Below are 20,583 nucleotides of genomic sequence, written 5' to 3' on the forward strand. Positions count from 1 at the left end.
GACCTCAGGCATGGCACACAAGTGTGTTGCTCCAGTTTTAGGCAGGGGTAGCTCCACTGACATCATTGGCATGGAGCTGGAGTTACACCATGATGAACCATGAGCTCAGAGGACAGGTAGAGCAGCATGGATCAAATCACACAGATAAGGCAGAGCCAGAGAGTGGAAAATCTTGAACAAAGTGGAGGAAAGTCTACAGGTCCTCAGGTTAATCGGTCGCCAGTGTGGCTGCTTGGAGAGGGATCCTGAGGTCCAGGGGACATGGATGCCACACCCAGAGACTCTAAACCCAGTAATATTCACACAGGCCTTGTCAAAGCCCCTTTAACGCCACCACTAGGAGCAACATGGGGAGCTCTACAGTGGACAGGACATCAGAGTGTACCACCATGAACCTGCTTGACTGTATGTAATTGCAGGGATGAGCAATTCCTTCCCACATCATTGATGCTGTAGTGTCCCCAGGGGCACTGAGTGTACGCACAAACTGATGGGGCAATATGGCCTTTGCCTGTCTCAGAGGCACAGAGCGCCCCCTGAAGGCAGGGAAGGAGTGGGATGCACCTGGTGATTCCCAGGCAGGCATATCCTGCACAGCTGGGGTAAGCCCAAGAACTACAGCCGTGTGCCCCAGTTTCTGTCTTCCAGGAGCGCCCTGTAGTCTGTGTTATTGCACAGGGAGCCCCTATTCTCTATTTTAGAAGCAACAAAGCTGGGGAAAATGCCTGAGATCTTTGGCCCCAACCTGGTCAGCTGCTTTGTACAAACAGAATCCAAGGTCTCCATGAAGGGGAGGGAGCAACGTTCAGGAGTCAGGCTGTTATTTATACTCACGCGATCTCTTTTCCTTGGGAACTCTGCTGCCAGCACAGCTCAGCTCTGGGGACCAGGAAGTGGTTAGCTGAAGAGGACAGCGTTCTTTCAGGCTCTTTTGCTGAGCTTGCCTGTCTTCACTGCATGCAGGTACTGGGCTTTTATTTTTTCCTACCAACATTTCACTCATATTCATACCCTGAGATCAGACACTTAAATATTAACTCTAGAGGTGCAGACAGTGACTCTGCAAATGGTTCTGAGGCTGGGGCGGGCGGGGGGGGGGAGGATTGCAAAGTGACAGGCTGTATCTTCAGACAGCAAACATCCTGAGTGCTTGCTTGACTGAAAATCAGCTCTTGCAAACACCAGAAAGCAAAGCCAATGTATCAGGATTCTGGTGCTACATACGCAGGCCCACAGGCATGTGTGGGACTTTGCAGAGACTGCATGCAATCTAAAGGGTGTTTGGTTCAGCATTTTTAAATGCTAGCTCAAGAAAGTGCCGGTGAATTTTTAATGGCAGCGTCACACTGCTTTTCACTGTAATTGGTGCAAACAGCAGGAGTGCCACAGATCTGGATAATTCTGAAGTCTTGCGTATGTTATTTGTGAAATACTTTCTGCCTTTGTAACTCTGGTGGCCTCAGGATATCGCCTCCAGATCCCAGACTGTGACTTTGACATGAACAAGGAGAAGACTTGCCCAGATTTGCCCTCTGGGAATCTGGGCCAGGTTTTACAGCGAGCTCATGCCAGGCTGGGCAGGACTTGGAAACCTTATCTATACTAGCATTTTTCTCAAATTCACTCACTGCTGGAGCTGCACCAGTGGGAGGGCTAGCATGGATGGGCTACCAGGGCTTTTATTATGGTGCAGGCTAACCTTGAGAAATGCCAGTGTCCTTATAATATAGGAGTTCAGTGAGTGCGTATAAAGAGTCACACACTGCAGAAATGATCAATATAGTTCATATGGCAATTACATCATCTCCTATTGAATCTCAGTGCCTTAGAATCATAGAATCATATACTTTAAGGTCAGAAGGGACCATTATAATCATCTAGTCTGACCTCCTGCACAACACAGGCCACAGAAACTCACCCACCCACTCCTGTATCAAACCCCTAACCTATGTCTGAGCTACTGAAGTCCTCAAATCGTGGTTTAAAGACTTCAAGGTGCAGAGAATCCTCCAGCAAGTGACCCATGCCCCACGCTGTAGAGGAAGGCGAAAACCCCCCAGGGCCTCTGCCATTCTGCCTTGGAGCAAAATTCCTTCCCAACGCCAAAGATGGCAATCAGCTAAACTCTGAGCACGTGGGCAAGACTCACCAGCCAGACACCCAGGAAAGAATTCTCTGCAGTAACTCGGGCCTGGTCTACACTATGCGTTTAAACCGAATTTAGCAGCGTTAAACCAATTTAACCCTTCACTCGTCCACACAACAAGGCCCTTTATATCGATATAAAGGGTTCTTTAAACTGGTTTCTGTACTCCTCCCTGACGAGAGGAGTAGTGCTGTAATCGGTATTGCCGTGTCGAATTAGGGTTAGTGTGGCCGCAAATCAACGGTATTGGCTTCCAGGAGCTATCCCACAGCGCACCATTGTGACCGCTCTGGAAAGCAATCTGAACTCGGATGCACTGGCCAGATAGACAGGAAAAGCCCTACGAACTTTTGAATTTCATTTTCTGTTTGCCCAGTGTGGAGCTCTGATCAGCACGGGTGGTGATGCAGTCCCAAATCCAAAAAGAGCTCCAGCATGGACCGTACGGGAGATACTGAATCTGATCGCTGTATGGGGAGACAAATCTGTTCTATCAGAGCTCAGTTACAGAAGACGAAATGACAGCATTTGAAAAAATCTCCAGGCTATGATAGACAGAGGCCACAGCAGGGACTCAGCACAGTGCTGCGTGACAAGCATAATGGAAAGCCAAAGAATCAAATGGACGCTCATGGAGAGAGGGAGGGGGAACTGAGGACTCCAGCTATCCCACAGTTCCTGCACTCTCCAAAAAGCATTTGCATTCTTGGCTGAGCGCCCAATGGCTGAAGGGTCAAAAGCATTGTCGCCAGTAGTTCAGGGAATATGTTGTCAATTTACCCCCCTCTCCCCCTCAAAGAAAAGGGAAAAAAATTGTTTCTCGCCACTTTTCAATGTCACCGTATGTCTACTGGATGCTGCTGGTAGACAGGGTGCTACAGCGCTAAACAGCAGCATCCTCTCCCCTCCCTTCCCTGGTGGCAGATGGTACAGTACACAATGACTGATAGCCGTCCTCGTCATTATCCTGTGAGGGCTCCTGGCTGGCCTCAGTGAGGTTGGCCGGGGGCGCCTGGGTAAAAATGGGAATGACTCCCTGTCATTCCTGGCAGAGGCTACAAAATGCTGGGTAACTGTCCTCATCATAGCAGCTGGAGCCTGAGCTCCATCAGCCTCCCTTAACCTTTTGTGTCTAAAGAAAAGATTCTGTACTCCCTGGACTATCACAGCAGCGGGAGGCTGCGTTCCTCTCCCCCACACTCTTTAATGTCCTGCCTGGACTATCATAGCAGCTGGAGGCTGCCTCCCCCTCACTTTATCTCGCTAAAAAGTCAGTGTTTCTTATTCCTGCATTCTTTATTATTTCATCACACAAATGGGGGGACATTGCCACGGTAGCCCAGGAGGGGTGTGGGAGGAGGGAAGCAATGGGTGGGGTTGTTGCAGGGGCACCCCCTAGAATGGCATGCAGCTCATCATTTCTGCAGGATCTCTAGGGCTCTGACACGGAGCAGCTGTGCTCTCTGATTCTCTAGTAGACTTGCTCCATATTCTAGACAGGACTGACTCTATTTTTAGATAAAACATAAAGAAGGGAATGACCCGGGGAATCATTCCCATTTTTGTCCATGCGCCCCCATCCGACCTCAGTGAGGCCAGCCAGGAGCACCCATGACAGCAGCAGACGGTACAAAATGCTTGATAACCATCATCACCAATTTCCAATTGCAAACAGTACAAAATTATTGAAAACTGTCATCTCATCACCAATTTACAATGGCAGACCGTTCAATAGGGACGGTAATCATCTCTGCTACCTTGCAAAGGCAAATGAATGCTGCTGTGTAGCGCTGCAGTAACGCCTCTGTCAGCAGCATCCAGTACACATACGGTGATAGTGACAAAAGGCAAAACAGGCTCCATGGTTGCCATGCTATGGCGTCTGCCAGGGCAATCCAGGGAAAAACGGCACGAAATGATTGTCTGCCGTTGCTTTCACGGAGGAAGGATTGGGTGACGACATTTACCCAGAATCACCCGCGACACTGTTTTTGCCCCATCATGCATTGGGATCTCAACCCAGAATTCCAATGGGCGGGGGAGACTGCGGGAACTATGGGATAGCTATGGGATAGCTACCCACAGTGCAACGCTCCAGAAATCGATGCTAGCCTCGGTACATGGATGCACACCGCCGAATTAATGTGCTTAGTGTGGCCACGTGCACTCGACGTTATACAATCTATTTTACAAAACCGGTTTATGTAAAATCGGAATAATCCCGCAGTGTAGACATACCCTCAGATCCCACTCCATTTAACATCTAATCATAGGCCATTGGGCATATTTACCGCAAATAGTCAAAGATCAATTAATTGCCAAAATTAAGCTATCCCATCATACAATCCCCTCCATAAACTTATCAAGCTAGTTTTGAAACCAGATATGTCTTTGTCCTCACGGCTCCCCTTGGAAGGCTGTTCCAGAACTTCACTCCTCTGATGGTTAGAAACCTTTATCTAATTTCAAGTCTAAACTTTGTGATAGCCAGTTTATATCCATTTGTTCTTGTGTCCATTTGTTCTTGTGTCTTGGTACGGAGCTTAAATAATTCCTCTCCCTCCCTGATATTTATTCCTCTGATATATTTATAGAGAGCAATCATATCTCCCCTCAGTCTTCTTTTGGCTAGGCTAAACAAGCCAAGCTCTTTGAGTCTCCTTTCATAAGACAAGTTTTCCATTCCTCGAATCATCCTAGTAGCCCTTCTCTGTACCTGTTCCAATTTGAATTCATCCTTGTTAAACATGGGAGACCAGTACTGCACACAGTATTCCAGATGAGGTCTCACCAGTGCCTTGTATAATGGTACTAACACGTCCTTATCTTTACTGGAAAAACCTCACCTGATACATCCCAAGACCGCATAAGCTTTTTTCACGGCCATATCATATTGGCAGCTCATAGTTATCCTGTGATCAATCAATACTCTGAGGTCCTTCTTCTCCAGCTGATGTATTCCCCAGCTTATAACAATAGTTCTTGTTATTAATCTCTAAATGCATGATCTTGCATTTTTCACTAGTAATTTCATCCTATTACTATTACCCCAGTTTACAAGATCATCCAGATCTTCCTGTATGATATCCTGGTCCTTCTCTGTATTCACAATACCTCCCAGCTTTGTGTCATCCACAAACTTCATTAGCACATTCCCACTTTTTGTGCCAAGGTCAGTGATAAAAAGATTAAATAAGATTGGTCCCAAAACCGATCCCTGAAGAACTCTACTAGTAACCTCCTTCTGGCCTGACTGGCTTTCAGTACGACCTGTTGTAGTCTCCCCTTTAACCAGTTCCTTATCCACCTTTCAATTTTCATATTGATCCTCATCTCTTCCAATTTAACTAATAATTCCCCATGTGGAACCGTATCAAATGCTTTACTGAAATCGAGGTAAATTAGATCCACTGCATTTCCTTTGTCTAAAAAATCTATTACCTTCTCAAAGAAGGTGATCAGGTTGGTTTGGCATGATCTGCCTTTTGTAAAACCATGTTGTATTTTGTCCTAATTACCATTGATCTCAATGTCCTTAACTACTTTCTCCTTCAAATTTTTTTCCAAGACCTTGCATACTACAGATGTCAAACTAACAGGCCTGTAGTTACCCAGATCACATTTTTCCCCTTTCTTAAAAATAAGAACGATGTTAGCAATTCTCCAGTCATATGGTACGACCCCTGAGTTTACAGATTCATTAAAAATTCTTGCTAATGGGCTTGCAATTTCATGTGCCAGTTCCTTTAATATTCTTGGATGAAGATTATCTGGACCCCCTGATTTCGTTCCATTAAGCTATTCGAGTTTGGCTTCTACCTCAGATGTGGTAATATCTACCTCCATATCCTCATTCCCATTTGTCATCCTACCAATATCCTTAAGCTCCTCATTAGCCTTATGAAAGACTGAGGCAAAGTATTTGTTTAGATATTGGGCCATGCCTAGATTATCCGTAATCTCCACTCCATCCTCAGTGTTTAGCAATTCCACTTCTTCTTTGTTTTCTTCTTATTTATATGGCTATAGAACCTTTTACTATTGGTTTTAATTCCCTTTGCAAGGTCCAACTCTACATGGCTTTTGGCCTTTCTCACTTTACCCCTACATGTTCTGACCTCAATAAGGTAGCTTTCCTTGCTAATCCCACCCTTCTTCCACTCCTTGTAGGCTTTCTGCTTTTTCTTAATCACCTCTCAGAGATGCTTGCTCATCCAGCTTGGTCTACAATTCCTGCCTATGAATTTTTTCCCCTTTCTTGGGATGCAGGCTTCTGATAGTGTCTGCAATTTTGACTTGAAGTAATTACAGGCCTCCTCCTCCTTTAGATCCACAAGTTCTTTAGTCCAATCCACTTCCCTAACTAATTTCCTTAATTCTTTAAAGTTAGCCCTTTTGAAATCAAAATCCCTAGTCCCAGATCTATTTTTGTTTATCCTTCCATTTAGTTTAAACTGAATTAGCTCATGATCGCTCGAACCAAGGTTGTCCCCTACAACCATTTCTTCGATGAAGTCCTCGCTACTCACCAAAACCAATCTAAAATGGCATCCCCTCTTGTTGGTTCAGCAACTACTTGGTGAAGGAATCCATCAGCTATCGCATCCAGGAAAATCTGAGCCTTATTATTATTACTAGCACTTGTTCTCCAGTCTATATCTGGGAAGTTAAAATCTCCCATGATCACACAATTCCCATTAGTGTTTACTTCATTAAAAACATTAAAGAGGTCTCTATCCATATCCAGATCAGATCCCGGCGGTTTGTAGCACACCCCAAACACTATCTCAGGGGAGGCTTTAGTAGCTTTCTTCCCCGATGTGATTTTTGCCCAGACAGACTCTGTCTTATCCATTCCATCACTTCTTATTTCTTTACAGTTAACCTCATCATTGATATACAATGCTACTCCACCACCTTTGCTTTTATGTCTGTCTTTCCTAAACAGCACATAGCCTTCAATACCTGTACTCCAGTCATGACTACTATTCCACCATGTTTCTGTTATCCCTATAATATTTGGTTTCACTTCTTGCACCACTAACTCTAGTTCCTACATTTTGTTACCTAGGCTCCTCGCACTGGTGTATAAACATCTTAATTTTTGCTGTTTGGCTTCCCTGACATTCTTTACCCGATTAGGCACAGACATTCTACCACCAGCATCACCTATTAGACTGGTATCTACACTACCCTTCCTCCTTATGTCCATTCTCCTACCCACGGCTGTATCCTTTCTTACTTCATTTTCTTCCCTCTCAATGTTAAAATCCAGCGTGGAGATTACCTGGACATCTCCCAACCATCTCCCCCCAATTCCTAGTTTAAAGCTCTCTTAATCAGTTGTGCCAGCTTCCATCCTAGAAGTCTATTTCCCTCTCTACTCAGATGAAGTCCGTCCCGAGACAACAGTCCTCTGTCTATGAATGCCTCCCAGTGGCCATACATCCCAAAACCCTCCTTATAGCACCGCTGCCTGAGCCATCTGTTGATCGCCATAATCTTGTCACACTTTTGTTGCCCTTCTCTAGGAACAGGCAGAATCCCACTGAAGATCACCTGAGCCTTGATTTCCTTAAGCATCTTCCCCAGCTTGGCACAGTCTCCCTTGATACGTTCCAGTGAGAATCTAGCCGTCTCAATCATTCCCACATGAAGGATGATTCTTTCCCACTCCCATTAGGATTCTCTTCAGCCTCAGGTCCACATCCCGTATCTTAGCACCCGGCAGATAACACACCCTTCTGTTCTCTGGATCAGTTCTGGTTACAGGCCTGTCTATTCTTCTTAGTAAGGAGTCCTCAATCACATAGACCTGCCTTTTCCTGGTGATGGTGCAATTCTCCGGTCTATCCCGTTTCCTCTGGCTGCAAATCCTTTCGATTCCTATTCACCCTTGCAATCCTCCACAACCCATCTCGTATCCTCCTGGGCCTCATATTTGGTGTTGTTATCTCCACTGACTCTTCCCCTCTTCCTATAGGGCTAGCTGCTCTTCTCTTCTTCCTTGCCCTCTCACCTTCAGCAACCACCTCCTGTGCCCCTTCATTTTCCAACTCTAACCTTTGATTTGTTTATGTCATGGCTGGCCCCAAATAAAAGGTTATGGGGTTGTTGGTGGTATTTTTGTCACTCGATAATGGAAAGGACTGAGAGGGTTTACTTTCCCCCATTGTTATTGTTTTTTCAACCTTAGAAAAATCAGGACTGTCAAATCTACTGTGTGTTGGTTTTGGTGGGAGACTAGTTGAGGGCCTCAGAAAAAAAGATTATGACTTATGTCAGAACTTAATTCAAGTGTTGGACCTTTAACAAAGAGAACTCTTTTCCCAACTGTTAATTGAGTGTTTGAGTTAAACAGATATAAACATAGACTTTAGCATTTTGAATTAAAACTATTTCCTTTTTTGATTAAAGAGATTTTGCTTACATGTTATTGATGATGGCATAATCTTCCTGATTCTTCAGTGGCACATAGTCTTCCATGCTAGACAAGACCTGAATATCTCTTGTAAAATCAATCAGAAAAAGAAATGAAAACCTCTCAAATAGTGCTATTTTCCCTCTGCAGGTTGATTCAAAAGCATCCCCAGTCACTGGAGAAACAAACATTTTGCATTACTGAGTCAAGTAACTTCAATCTGCTGGTAATCTGTGTTTCTCTAAGTGTAATAGGGAGCCCTGTGCTGTAGGGCAGTGATTTACAACCTTTTTGGGCTCAGACCCCATTTGTAAATGGCCTGTCTCTGGTGTGCTAGTGCGCCTTTGTCTCTGAGAAAATGGTTAGTGAGTGCTACCCAGAACTACAACATATTCAGTAACAATCATATAGCAAATCTCATAATTTTACATGCAGTGATTTTACACACATTTCAATGGGATGATAATATTCAGCAGATTATGAGTTTGCAAATGATACCTCACAAGGCATACTTCGTACAAAATAAATCATAATCTTACAAAAGTGGTGAACAGGGAGTACAGGGGGTCATATGGGTTACAGGTTGTCACCAGGGGTTCCCAGTAGGAAGAGCAAGGTTTCAGTCCAGTTGGAAAGGCCAAGGTGGCAGACGGGCAGAAGAAGACTGATAGAGAATCCAGGCATGGTTGAAGGTGATGAGGGCTGTTACCAGACTTGCCTGCTACTTTGGGGTACACTTATTTGCTAGGGTTACTCTTCTGGGAGGTGTGTGCTGTAATTCTATCAATGTACTGCTTGTGTCACTTGTGTTTTCATATGGAGCTCTACTTCTCCCTTCTGTAAGTCCCCTCCCAATGGAGCTATTCTGCAGGACCTAGGTTCCCCAGGGCTGGGTTCCTCCAGCCCCAGAATCAAACAAACATACACACACACACATATTAACAGAGCATGTCTGAGCAGACTGGGTGAATCAGCACTCCCGAGCTGATCCCTTATATGTCCCTGGACTCAGCAGGCTGGGTCAAGGGGCACTTCCAAGCTGCCACCCCCATATGCCACATGCACTGCACTGGAATAGAGCATGCCTGAGCAGCTGGGTCAAGCAGCACTTCCAAGCTGCCACCCTCATATGTCCCAGGTTCAGCATGTCCCAGTCCCCACTTCCACGTTACAATTGTTCTGGTAGTAACCCACTGGATGAGCAAACCCCACAGGATTTTTGGGCGCTACAGGGATCTTTATCTTAGGTAAGAGAAGAGTTGCTGCAGAGTGAATGAGGAAGCCAAAAACACAAAAGAGAGAGAGAGGGAGAGACAGGGAAGCAATCAGCTGAACCATAAAAGTTATTTATTGCCAGGTAATAACCATACAAGGAGAGGCAAACAAACAAAACAGTTACAATATTAAATCTAACTTAAATTTTATTACAAAAGTTGTGGAATGCAAGGCACTGGTTCACCTTGCTCTGCACCCAGGGACCCTGGTGGCTGGCCAGTAAAAACTAGTAGTCCCTACCCAGAAGTGCTCAGCGGCAGGTCCGGCTCATAGGCAGGGGGGGCCACGGGATTCCATGCGCTGCCCCTGCCCCGAGCACCAGCTCCACACTCACATTGGCTGGTTCCTGGCCAATGGGAGCTTGGGAGGAAGGTGCCTGCGGGCAAGAGACGTGCAGAGCTGCTTGCACACCTCTGCCTAGGAGCTGGACCTGCTGGTCACTTCCGGGGTGCAGCACAGTTCATGGTGCCAGGACAGGTGGGAAGCCTGCCTCTGCACCCCAGCTGCACCGCTGACCAGGAGCTGCCAGAGATAAGCCCCAAGAACACAGAGCTAACAGGTAACAAGGGTGGTATGTGAGGCAAGGGAAGAGACATCTTGAACTTTCATGACTGCTTGCACTGGGGTGAGAAATGGACTATGTGGTTCAGATTTGTGTTATGTACTGCATTGCACAAAGGCTTTTATAACAAACTAACCCAAAGGCAGGTATTACAGTGTCAAGAGAGCCTGAAGTGAAGTTATTGGGTTAGCTGAGAGGGAAAACTGAGGTTGACACAGTTGTAGTACCACAGCCTGCCTCAGGATGGTGCTCCAGTCAGGATTGCCTCATGACTGTATCATACGTTGATAGGGTAACTGTCAGTCATCCCATCTGCCCCTGCTCCTAGCCATCACTCATTGGCTGATTCTTCTAGGGCTGACACAAAGTCCATTGACGTTAACGGAAAATCTCTCATTAATTTCAGTGGGCTTTGAATCGGGCATCACAAGACAGATGAGTCTTGAGGAAGTGTTTCAAGGAGAACATATTTTTCATGTGTCAACCACAGGCTGAAAGAAAACCAAACTTTGGCTTCTGCTTGCATTTAATTAGCCCCATGTCTCCAGCCAGCCCAACTAGGAAATGACCTGGTAGCTTGTCCTTGCAACTCACTAACCTTATTTGTACTTGGTTTTAGTCTCTGGTTCCTGGCTTTCAGATGATGTCCTGGCAAGAGAAGCATGAGGGCCCCCATCCATGTCTTATCCGTCAACTGGATCACCTGGTGCTGACTGTGAAGAGCATTGAGGACACCATAGGCTTTTATTCCAAAGTCCTGGGTATGGAAGTGGTCACTTTCAAGGTAATCTGAGGGGCAAGATAGAGCTGGGATATTCTGAGTTCTAGTCCTGATTCCGCCATTGACTTATTGTGTCACTGTGAGCAAGGCATCTCTATTTTCCCATCTGTAGAGTGAGGATTGTAGGAACTGTCAGCCCATGGCCCATCTGACTGAGTGTCCTGTCTCTGACATAGTCAGTAGCAGCTTAGTCAGAGGCAGGTCCAGAAGACCCTACAGCAGGAAATAATGGAAGAACCTGCCTCTAGAGCAGAGGTTCTCAAACTTTTCATATTGCATACCCCCTTCCAGATCTACCAGCTGCCCGCGTACCCCTACCCTTCTCCTCACTGATACTTTGAGTGCTCTTCTTTAACACTACCTGTCTTTAGCCATCTCTCTATACTGGACTGTTACATACAGATATAGTTATAGTGCGATGTATGCAACTGAAAAAAAACCCACTAAGTTCTGAGCTCAGTTAGACTGGACAGTTGCTGGGCAACGGAACCCACGCTGTACAGTGATTGGAGGTGAGGGCTCTGTACATCAGCTTCTCTGTGTATCTGTGTTCTTATTGGTACATCTTGAAGTAGATTAACAACAGTATTTTACATAACAAATTCCCAAAGAGTTTTAAAGTTTCATCTGAGTAGCCTATTATGAGAATGCAATAAATAACATAATGAATAAATAAAATCCACCATTACACAATTTCTCCCGCGTATCCCCCCACCCCCGAGATGTTTCGCATGCCCCCAGGAGGATGCATACCACAGTTTGGGAAGCCCTGTTCTAAAGGAAGTTTCCTCCTGACCCCCAATAGCCAGAGTTCAGGGCCTATGCCTTGAAGCAGGATAGCTTATACCCCAGAGGCCCCTAAGTCCCTTACTTCTTGAGTTGCTTGACATTTTTGGAATTTTGACAGACACACAGGGGAACAAAGAAACTGACATTTTCACAATTGCCCCCTGCCCATTTCCCAGTTCTAGAGCAGCTTGCAGTGCTTTGAAGTTAGACATTTCAGCAAAGTTTCAAATTTGGACCAAAAAACAGAAATCCATTTTTGTTTGTTTGGTTGGTTAAATTCACTTTTTTTAAAAACCAGCGTCACCTCATAGAGCCACTGGGAGGCCTGGTTAGTTCCTAGGTGACATTTCCAAAGACAGGTGTAGCAGCAGTTAGGCACCAAACTGTCATTTGGGTCTTTGAAATTCTCCCTCTCCTCCCATGTCTGTAAAACTATAGCAGTGCTAAGACCTCACTCCTGTGTCCTTTGTTGTGCTATGGAACAGAAGTTCCACCTGCTTTCCACAAGGGGGTGACATTGAGTACAGAAATGGAACACTTCCTACTTGTCAAAGGCGACTTCTTCTGTTCTCTCAGAGCAGTATCGCTGGTGCTATGAACAGGTGGCTCACTCCCCAGCCCAGTGTTTTCCTTGCAATCCTGGCGTTCAGCACAGCGGGTCTCTGTTTGACAGTGCATTGATCCTTTCCTTCCCTTGGTGACAGGGCAACCGGAAAGCGCTACGTTTCGGGAACCAAAAGTTTAACCTCCATGAGGCTGGGAAGGAGTTTGAACCCAAGGCTCGCAGACCAGTTCCTGGTTCCACAGACGTCTGCCTGATCACAGACACCTCGCTAGACCAGCTAGTGGGACACCTGAAGGTTGGGAAAACTGTGTTTCTCCCAAGTAGCCACATGTTTCATGGGATGCTACCATAGGCCTGATGTGAATGAATAAACCCAGGGGTATGATAGAGTAACGAGGCTAACAAACTTCCCTGTCATCTTGGAGACCTGGTGCCCAATTCAGCTTGTGCTTACAGCAGTGTAAATCAGGAGTAATTCCACTCAGGTCAATGGGGTTGTAAGGAAGAAGAGAACCAGACACCAGGAGTTCAGTGTGTGAACATGAATCTCCTGGCTTTGAACTGCTCTATATCACAAAACCTCATCCTTTGCGATACATTTGAAAATCTCTGGATAACAGGTTCAGTGCTGGAGTAGCAGGGAGTTTGGGGACAGGGCAGGGTCTATGGGGCTAGATTGAGGGGCATCGTCATAACTGTGCGTGGGAACCCCAGGACTGGAATAGCAGATGGGGCTGCAGGTCAGCAGCAGAGACATGCCTGGGGAACATGGACTGGAATAGCTGGGGAAGCTGTGAGACAGGATTGAAGGGCATCTGCAGAGCTGTGGTGAAGGGAGACTAAGGGCAGGACTGGAAAGTAGTGCATATTTCAGAGCAGGGATGAGGTAAGGTGGCAGAGGCATACAGAACCCCCAGTCCTGGGACAGCAGGGCCCAGTACCTGCCAAAATATTACTCACCAGTGTTGTTTATCTCTTGCCTTCAGAACACAAAACCCATTACCTACTAGTCTATGTAATTGGCCCTTCCTTCTGTCCATACACCATATGTCCAGCTCCATCCACCCACAATACCTTGCAGTCCAACCTAGCTCAGTTGTGTGTCTCTTTATCTTCTCTGCTACACAGCACAAGGAACTTATAAGGAACAAGGAGCCACATCAGCTATGCTGTACTGTATGGATCACTGTCAGGGACAATTGACGGCCTAGCTGGTTGCGCAGGTCTGCAGAGCATTTGCCACTGAACTCAAGAGATTCTCTTCATTAAGTCCATGGAAGTCACTCAGAGCAGAAAGCACAGCAGTGTTCATTGAGATGAATTTAGATCAGGGGTCGGCAACCTTTCAGAAGTGGTGTGCCGAGTCTTCATTTGTTCACTCTGATTTAAGGTTTCACTTGCCAGTAATACATTTTAATGTTTTTAGAAGGTCTCTTTCTATAAGTCTATAATATATAAGTAAACTATTGTTGTATGTAAAGTAAATAAGGTTTTTAAAATGTTTAAAAGGCTTCATTTAAAATTAAATTAAAATGCAGAGCCCCCTGGACTGGTGGCCAGGACCCAGGCAGTGTGAGTGCCACTGAAAATCAGCTCACGTGCTGCCTTTGGCACTCGAGCCATAGGTTGCCCACCCCTGATTTAGATGTTCTCAAGGAAGACACCATATGGAACTGGAGATTGGGAGATTTCAGATTTTCTTACTATTCAGCATGAGATCTGTCACCCAGCCATCTGCCTGGGAAATCCAACTCTAAGCACTATGGGGCTCATGATGCTGGGCAGTTAGACCTTTGTCTTCTTGAAGGTCCATTTCATTACCTGGGTGACTCTCTGCTTCTTACACCCACACCCCCTGCCCATGGACAGATAAACCCAGGGAAGTCTATGATTCTATGTGGCAGATTAAGGGGTTAATGCAATAATAGCCTTAGCTCTGGAGACTTGTATTCAAAGCCTGGCTTAGCTCACCACTGAACCTGAATCTATTGGTTGTGTCCGGTTCCCCTTTCTAGTGCTGAATGCTGAACAGCTTTTCTGCCAGGACGTGCAGCCATCGAGTGCCACAGGCTGGCACCACAGGGTTCGAGAGCAGCTAGCACCCTGCTTGGCAACACCTAGTGCTTTTCTAGGTCCTCTTCACCATCTGCCCCTCTCCTGGGGAAAGGCACGGCAACACTGCTAAATTAGAACAGCCATTGCCAGAGAGCTGCTTGGACAATGGCTCCACCGTCTGCCGGAGGGGGGAACTATTGTTAATGCTGAAAACCAAACATACCTTCCCTCTCCTTGCAGGCCTGTGGTGTGACTATTGAAGAAGGCCCAGTGCCCAGAACTGGTGCCATTGGTCCAATCACATCCATCTACTTCCGAGACCCAGATGAAAACCTGATTGAGGTTTCCACCTACAGCACTGATTTGGCTATCGACGGAGTGAAGCATTAGCCACAATCCTCCTTTCACACACACACCCCAACCTCCTCAACACTAGAGGCAAGCAAAGAAGGCTGTGATTTTTCTTTGTTCATTTGCAGTGCATTGCAGGATGGGGTTTGAGAAGACATCAGTTTGTGCCCATGTCCATTCGGCCAGGCTCCTGATATAGTGGGACATATCAGGCATCATCCCCAAAGGAAACCTGCACAACACATTCAAAAGATGAGCCAGGGCTTGGAGCTTAAATTCATGTCTTCTAGACACTAAAAATCAGGGACTGAACAGAGATACTGGATTTATGACTTATTACAACAATCTGCTACCCACTAACTCCCCCCACTTTTTGTCCTATGACTGCAGAGGTGTTAACTCTACCTTGAAAAGTCCCGTGCAATATGTGCTAACTACTTATGCTAAACAATCGGTTCCACCGTTCATTTGCAGTGATGCTGGGAGCACCTTTCCCAGCCCTGAAGAAGAGCTCTGTGTGGCTCACAGCCTGGCTTTCCCACCAACAGACGTTTTCCTAGATGGTAAATTCCCTGGGGCAGGGACTATCTTTTTGTTCTGTGTTTGTACGGCACCTAGTGCAGCGGGGTCCTGATCCATGAATGGTGCTTTGAAGCGCTAATGGAATGCAACTTCTAAAGCAATACTAAGTAGGGCCCTACCAAATTCACGGTCCAGCAGCAACACAGAAGTAAGGATGGCATGGTATGGTATTGTCACCCATACTTCTGCTCGGCTGCCTGCAGAGCTGGGCCCTCAGTCAGCAGCCACCACTCTCCAGCCGCCCAGCTCTGAAGGCAGCAGTGCAGAAGGATGACCTGGTATGGTATTGCCATCCCCACCTTCAGAAATGGGCACCCTGCCAACAGGCACCACTCTCCAGCCATCCAGCTCTGAAGGCAGCACAGAAGTAAGGGTGGCAGTATCATGACCCCACCCCCACCCCAGAATAACTTTGTGACTCCTCTGCAATTCCCTTTTGGGTCAGGACAGCCAATTTGAGAAATGTTGATCTCCCCTGTGAAATCTGTACAGTATAGGGTAAAAGCACACAAAAGAGCAGATTTCACGGTAGGAGATTTCATGGTCCGTGATACAGTTTTCATGGCCATGAATTTAGTAGGGTCCTAATAATAAGGGCCAGTGTGTAGGAGACTCAAGTATGAATCAACCACTAGATGGCAGCATTGCTTAAAGTCGTCTCTGAAAGTGACAGTAGCTGCTGAGCTAGCTGGAGACCAGAATCAGCCCATCAAAGGAAATTATATAGGGCCAGATCCTCTGCTGGTGTAATTTGGTGTAGCTCCAAAGCAGGATCTGGCCTGTTAACTGGTCTGCAGGGCTCGGGACAAGGGCTGGATGAGCCTGGGATATGGAGCTTTTCAGCATAGTCACTCGTTCACTTCATCCCGTTATTGAATGCTGCTTGGTCGTATATGTCAAACGCTTTGGTGGATCTCCGATCTGTTCCCTGCAGATGGGAGAGACTGCACAGAAAGTGTCCCTGAGACCTCAGACTCTTGCTTCCTGCTCCTCAAATCCCCACAAGGCAAGAGAATCCCTGCCCGGAGGAGATTACAATGGCACATGGCAGTACAGAGATTGCATGCCAGACAGCCCGGTTTCAAGGGCTAAGTAAGTGGCTGATTTGGTTGATATGTAGAGGCATAAAGGAGAAGGGGGAGGGGAAGGGTAGGTGAAGCATGGAAAGGAGTATGTTTGCTCAAAGCAGAGCAGGCTCTATTAAAATTAAAAGGCGTGGCGATGGTAGCAGAGAAAGGAATGCCTGAGGATTGGGAAGAGCACAGAGAATGAAAGCGGGGGGAGGAGGATATAAACAAGGCTTCTAAGGACTGGCCGTGCCTGGACTCTTGCTGACTGGGAGTGAGACACTGGTAGAAAGTGCTCAGATCTCCCTGGTTGGATAAGAGCAGGGGCCTCGAACAAGTGTGTGCTTAGTGACAGCCACTGCCACATGCAAAATCTGAGCCCCCAAGGTGAGATTTCAGGTTCAGAGGGAATCATCAGCCTTCTCAGGCTGACCGGAAGCTGCTAAAATTCTCAAATTCCCACCAAAAACAGTTATGCCCAACTTGGCCTGTTCATTAGTCTCTGATCGAGACAGACTTAGTGCTGGGATAGCAGCAAGTGCCCTAGGCCAGCACTGAGGTGCATGGCAGCTTTATGGGGCAGCACTTCAATGGTCAGGATGGAGGTGCACTGGCAGAGCTGTGTGGGTGGAGCCCAGGGCTGGCAGAGCAGAGGGTGCTGCAGATTACAGCTTTGTGGGAAGTTTGCATGTCCCCTCGCCAACCTCTGCCTGACTCTAGCCAGCACTAATGGTCCTTGTGTATGAGCATTAACTTCAGAGATAAGATGAGCAAAGAAATACCTTTGATTGGACTCTGCTTCTGTTGGCGAAAGTCACAAGCTATCGAGCTCCACAGCGCTCTTCTGCCTGCCTGGGAAAGGTAATCAGAGGGCATGTCTACATTACAATGTTAAGTCCATGTAAGGGAGCTCAGTGCATACACATTACAGTTTTCCTCCTGCCACTGTAACTTACCCGCTACGTTGACCTAGTAAAGCCACCTCAGCGAGAAGCATAAGGCTTAGGTGGACATAGCTCAGGCGATGCAGTGTCTGTAAGGACACTGTGTTCCTTGCATCACCTGTTAGCATTCAGGGTGGCTGACAGCGGGAGCTGTGAAATTGACAGGAATGTCAATTTCACCTTTGGTAGGTTTTGAAAGTGCGGGGGAGAGGGCATTCCAGCTGTGAGCCCTAGCAGTGTGGACAGCTGGAACCTCACTGCCTCTCACTGATAACCCAGGCTGAAGGCTCCCCACAGAGCTCCCAGAGGGAGCCCGTCTGCTAAATACACAAATGTGTCACAGCTAAATACAAAGTTAAGCATAAGGAGTTACCACATGTTGCAAGAGACCATTCAAAATGAAGCTAGCAGTTAGCACCTCTGCAGTTATAGGACAAGAAGTTAGTGGGTCACCAACTGTAATGCGAGATATGTGTCTCTACTGAGTCTGAGACATGTGTCTCTACTGAGGCCCTGCTTGGTGTCTAGCGGAGTTAAGAATTTGATGGTTATTATTCCACACTGCAAACATTAACGTCACACATATTCAGGAAACTGATCTAACATCATACATGTGCTGGTGTCGCACTGTAAACCACCACTCACCTTTCATCTGGGTTGCTAAGCGAATGCACATGGATGTGTAATTCTAGCTTTTTATGCAAGCTGATGACAGAAAACGTTGATGTCGCTTCTTATTTTTTGGAGTTTTGCATATGGGAGCAGTTCTTGAGTTCGCCAGAAGAGGGCAACTTTGTCACCAACAAAGGCGCAAGTAAAAAGTACTTGGAGGTTGGAAAGACTTGGGAGACAGATGCAGTTAAAAATCAGCTCTAAAAACCAAACCAAAAAGGTAAAATGCTCAGATTGTTTGTTTTTCTTTCCTGCTGCTATTTATAATGTATGATGGTTGTGGAGAGACCCAGTTTTAGTGAAATCAGAGTTTCAGTTAAACCGATGTCTGCTATTGATACAGAGTCATAGATTTTAAGTTCAGAAGGAACCATTATGATAAGCTGCTCCAACCTCCTGAATAGCACATGCCACAGAACCTCAGCCAGTAATTTCTGCATCCAGCCCATAACTCCTGTTTGAGTTAGAGAAGATGTCCAATCTTGATTTAAAGACTGAAGTGATGGAAAACTCGCTATATCTCTAGGTCAGATGGTCCAATAACTCATAGAATCATAGATATCACCCATTAAATCACCCTCACTGTTGAAAATTTGCACCTTTTTTCTAGTCTGAATTTGTCTAGCTTCAGCTTCCAGTCTTGGATATTGTTATGCCTTTGTCTGCTAACTTAAAGAGCCATCCAACAAATCTCTTCCCTGCGTAGGTATAATTTTATTATACACACAGTTCTCTAGCTAACCCAGCACCCATCATTATATGTGAGATTCCTTTGTGGTTACAACCCAGGAGGGCAGGTGCCATCCATGTGCGTAGGATAAACATCAAGATGAAGTTTTATATGAAAAGAACATTTAAAAAAAACCAAACTATACTGATTGTAAACTGTCTTTACAAGCAAAGCTCCTTCTGATGTGTTCAATGAGCCTTGCAAAGACTCCCATTGTAAAACACTTTGAGATCAACTGATAAAAGCACTCTATAAGAGCTGGTTATTATTAATCCACAGTGCAGATTTGCTGGCGTTTATCAACTTTTGTTCAAGCATCTCACAGGCAGACCGAAACACAGTTTATGGACTGCAAACATTCATGAAAACCAATTCAAGAGCTACCTTGCAAGACAAGGGACTGGGTTTCATTTTCAACCATATTTGTGTATATCTGAAATTTGCACCATTGATTTCATCTTGATTTGCACTAGTGTAACTAAGAGCACAATTTATCCTAAGGCACCTTGGTTGCGCTCACACGGGGATAGGCTCCATGCAAAATTGGGGCTTGTGCACAAACATAGCCCTGGTGCATGACATTCCCATTTTGCATGTTAGTGTGTGCTTTGGCAGTGAAGGGTAGGCTTAGACTAGAATTTTCAGAAGGGCTCAGCCCTTATAATTGGGGCCATATTTTCATAAGACCTGAGCATCCAACTTGCACCCCTGGACACTTTGGAGAATCTGGGTCTAAGTGTCACAATGGGATCTGAACATGTCTGAAAATCTGATCCTTAATCAGGTGCCTAAATGGGAGCCAAGCTGAAAATCTGACCCCACATTTTCAAAATGTGGTGCAAAGGTGCTGACATTGGATGATAGAATGAGGAAATGCCTGGTAAAGGCATCTATCTCTACCTTGTAGCTAGACACGTGGATCCCCCAATCTATGTTCTTGTTGCTCATTCTTAGACCTAGCAGGAGATCAGCTCTGAATATCTTTGCAATCTGCTCTTTATTTACAAGGGCAATGGGCTGGTGTTCTGACATCTTGCTTCATTACAGAGTTTGTCATTGCCATCAGATGGTCAATAAATGTTGCTCACCTGTAAAACTACACGGGACAGCTTAACCTTTCTGTGTATTCTGCTAGGGGGTGACTCACATAAGAGTATACTAGCTGCGAGTGATTCACATAAGTGGCAATTTGTTATGACTTCAAGGTGTTAGGAAATTGCCTCATTACATAGTTTCACTGTTATTCTTTGAAATGAGTCTCCTAGAGGAGCAGCACAAAACCCGCAACTCCTTGTTTATGGCGCGTCGGGAATCTTAGGTTTATGATCCTTGCCCAAGTCAGGCAAGTTAAAGAGGCAGGTAAACCCCTGACTGTCATACAGTGACTGCATGAGAAAGCCCAAGGGTGGAGACTCCAAGAAGGAAATGGAATTGTTTAGAGCTGTGGTTCTCAATCTTAGCCCGAAACACTGCTCTCATCTAGCTGGAATCCTTGCTCCCACTTAGCAATGTGGGAAGGGCAGAGTGGGCACCAAGAGATCTGGGTAAAATTTGTGCTTTTTTGGCAAAAAGTGCAGATCTGAAGACACCAAAACAGTTTGCAAATGTATGTCAATTTTGCCATATTGTTTTGGTTAAAAAAA

General features: G+C 45.9%; 1 protein-coding gene across 1 annotated transcript; it reads left to right on the forward strand.

Annotated features, from left to right (window-relative positions):
- Positions 1 to 863: 863 nt before the first annotated feature.
- On the forward strand, positions 864 to 17,665 carry GLOD5 (glyoxalase domain containing 5). The gene is made up of 4 exons (XM_050964403.1): positions 864 to 963; positions 11,024 to 11,188; positions 12,679 to 12,834; positions 14,835 to 17,665. Exons 1-4 carry the CDS (start codon positions 958 to 960, stop codon positions 14,982 to 14,984), a joined length of 477 nt encoding a protein of 158 aa, XP_050820360.1. The 5' UTR covers positions 864 to 957; the 3' UTR covers positions 14,985 to 17,665.
- Positions 17,666 to 20,583: the final 2,918 nt, after the last annotated feature.

Source organism: Gopherus flavomarginatus, chromosome 8, assembly GCF_025201925.1.
Source record: "Gopherus flavomarginatus isolate rGopFla2 chromosome 8, rGopFla2.mat.asm, whole genome shotgun sequence".
In the NCBI taxonomy this organism is placed as follows: Eukaryota; Metazoa; Chordata; order Testudines; family Testudinidae; genus Gopherus; species Gopherus flavomarginatus.

What these genes read in the sequence shown, in the direction of transcription:
- GLOD5 (XM_050964403.1), top strand. An exon ending in TGGAAGTGGTCACTTTCAAG is followed by an intron (nt 11,189 to 12,678) that starts GTAATCTGAGGG and finishes CCTTGGTGACAG; the next exon opens with GGCAACCGGAAAGCGCTACG. An exon ending in AGCTAGTGGGACACCTGAAG is followed by an intron (nt 12,835 to 14,834) that starts GTTGGGAAAACT and finishes CTCTCCTTGCAG; the next exon opens with GCCTGTGGTGTGACTATTGA.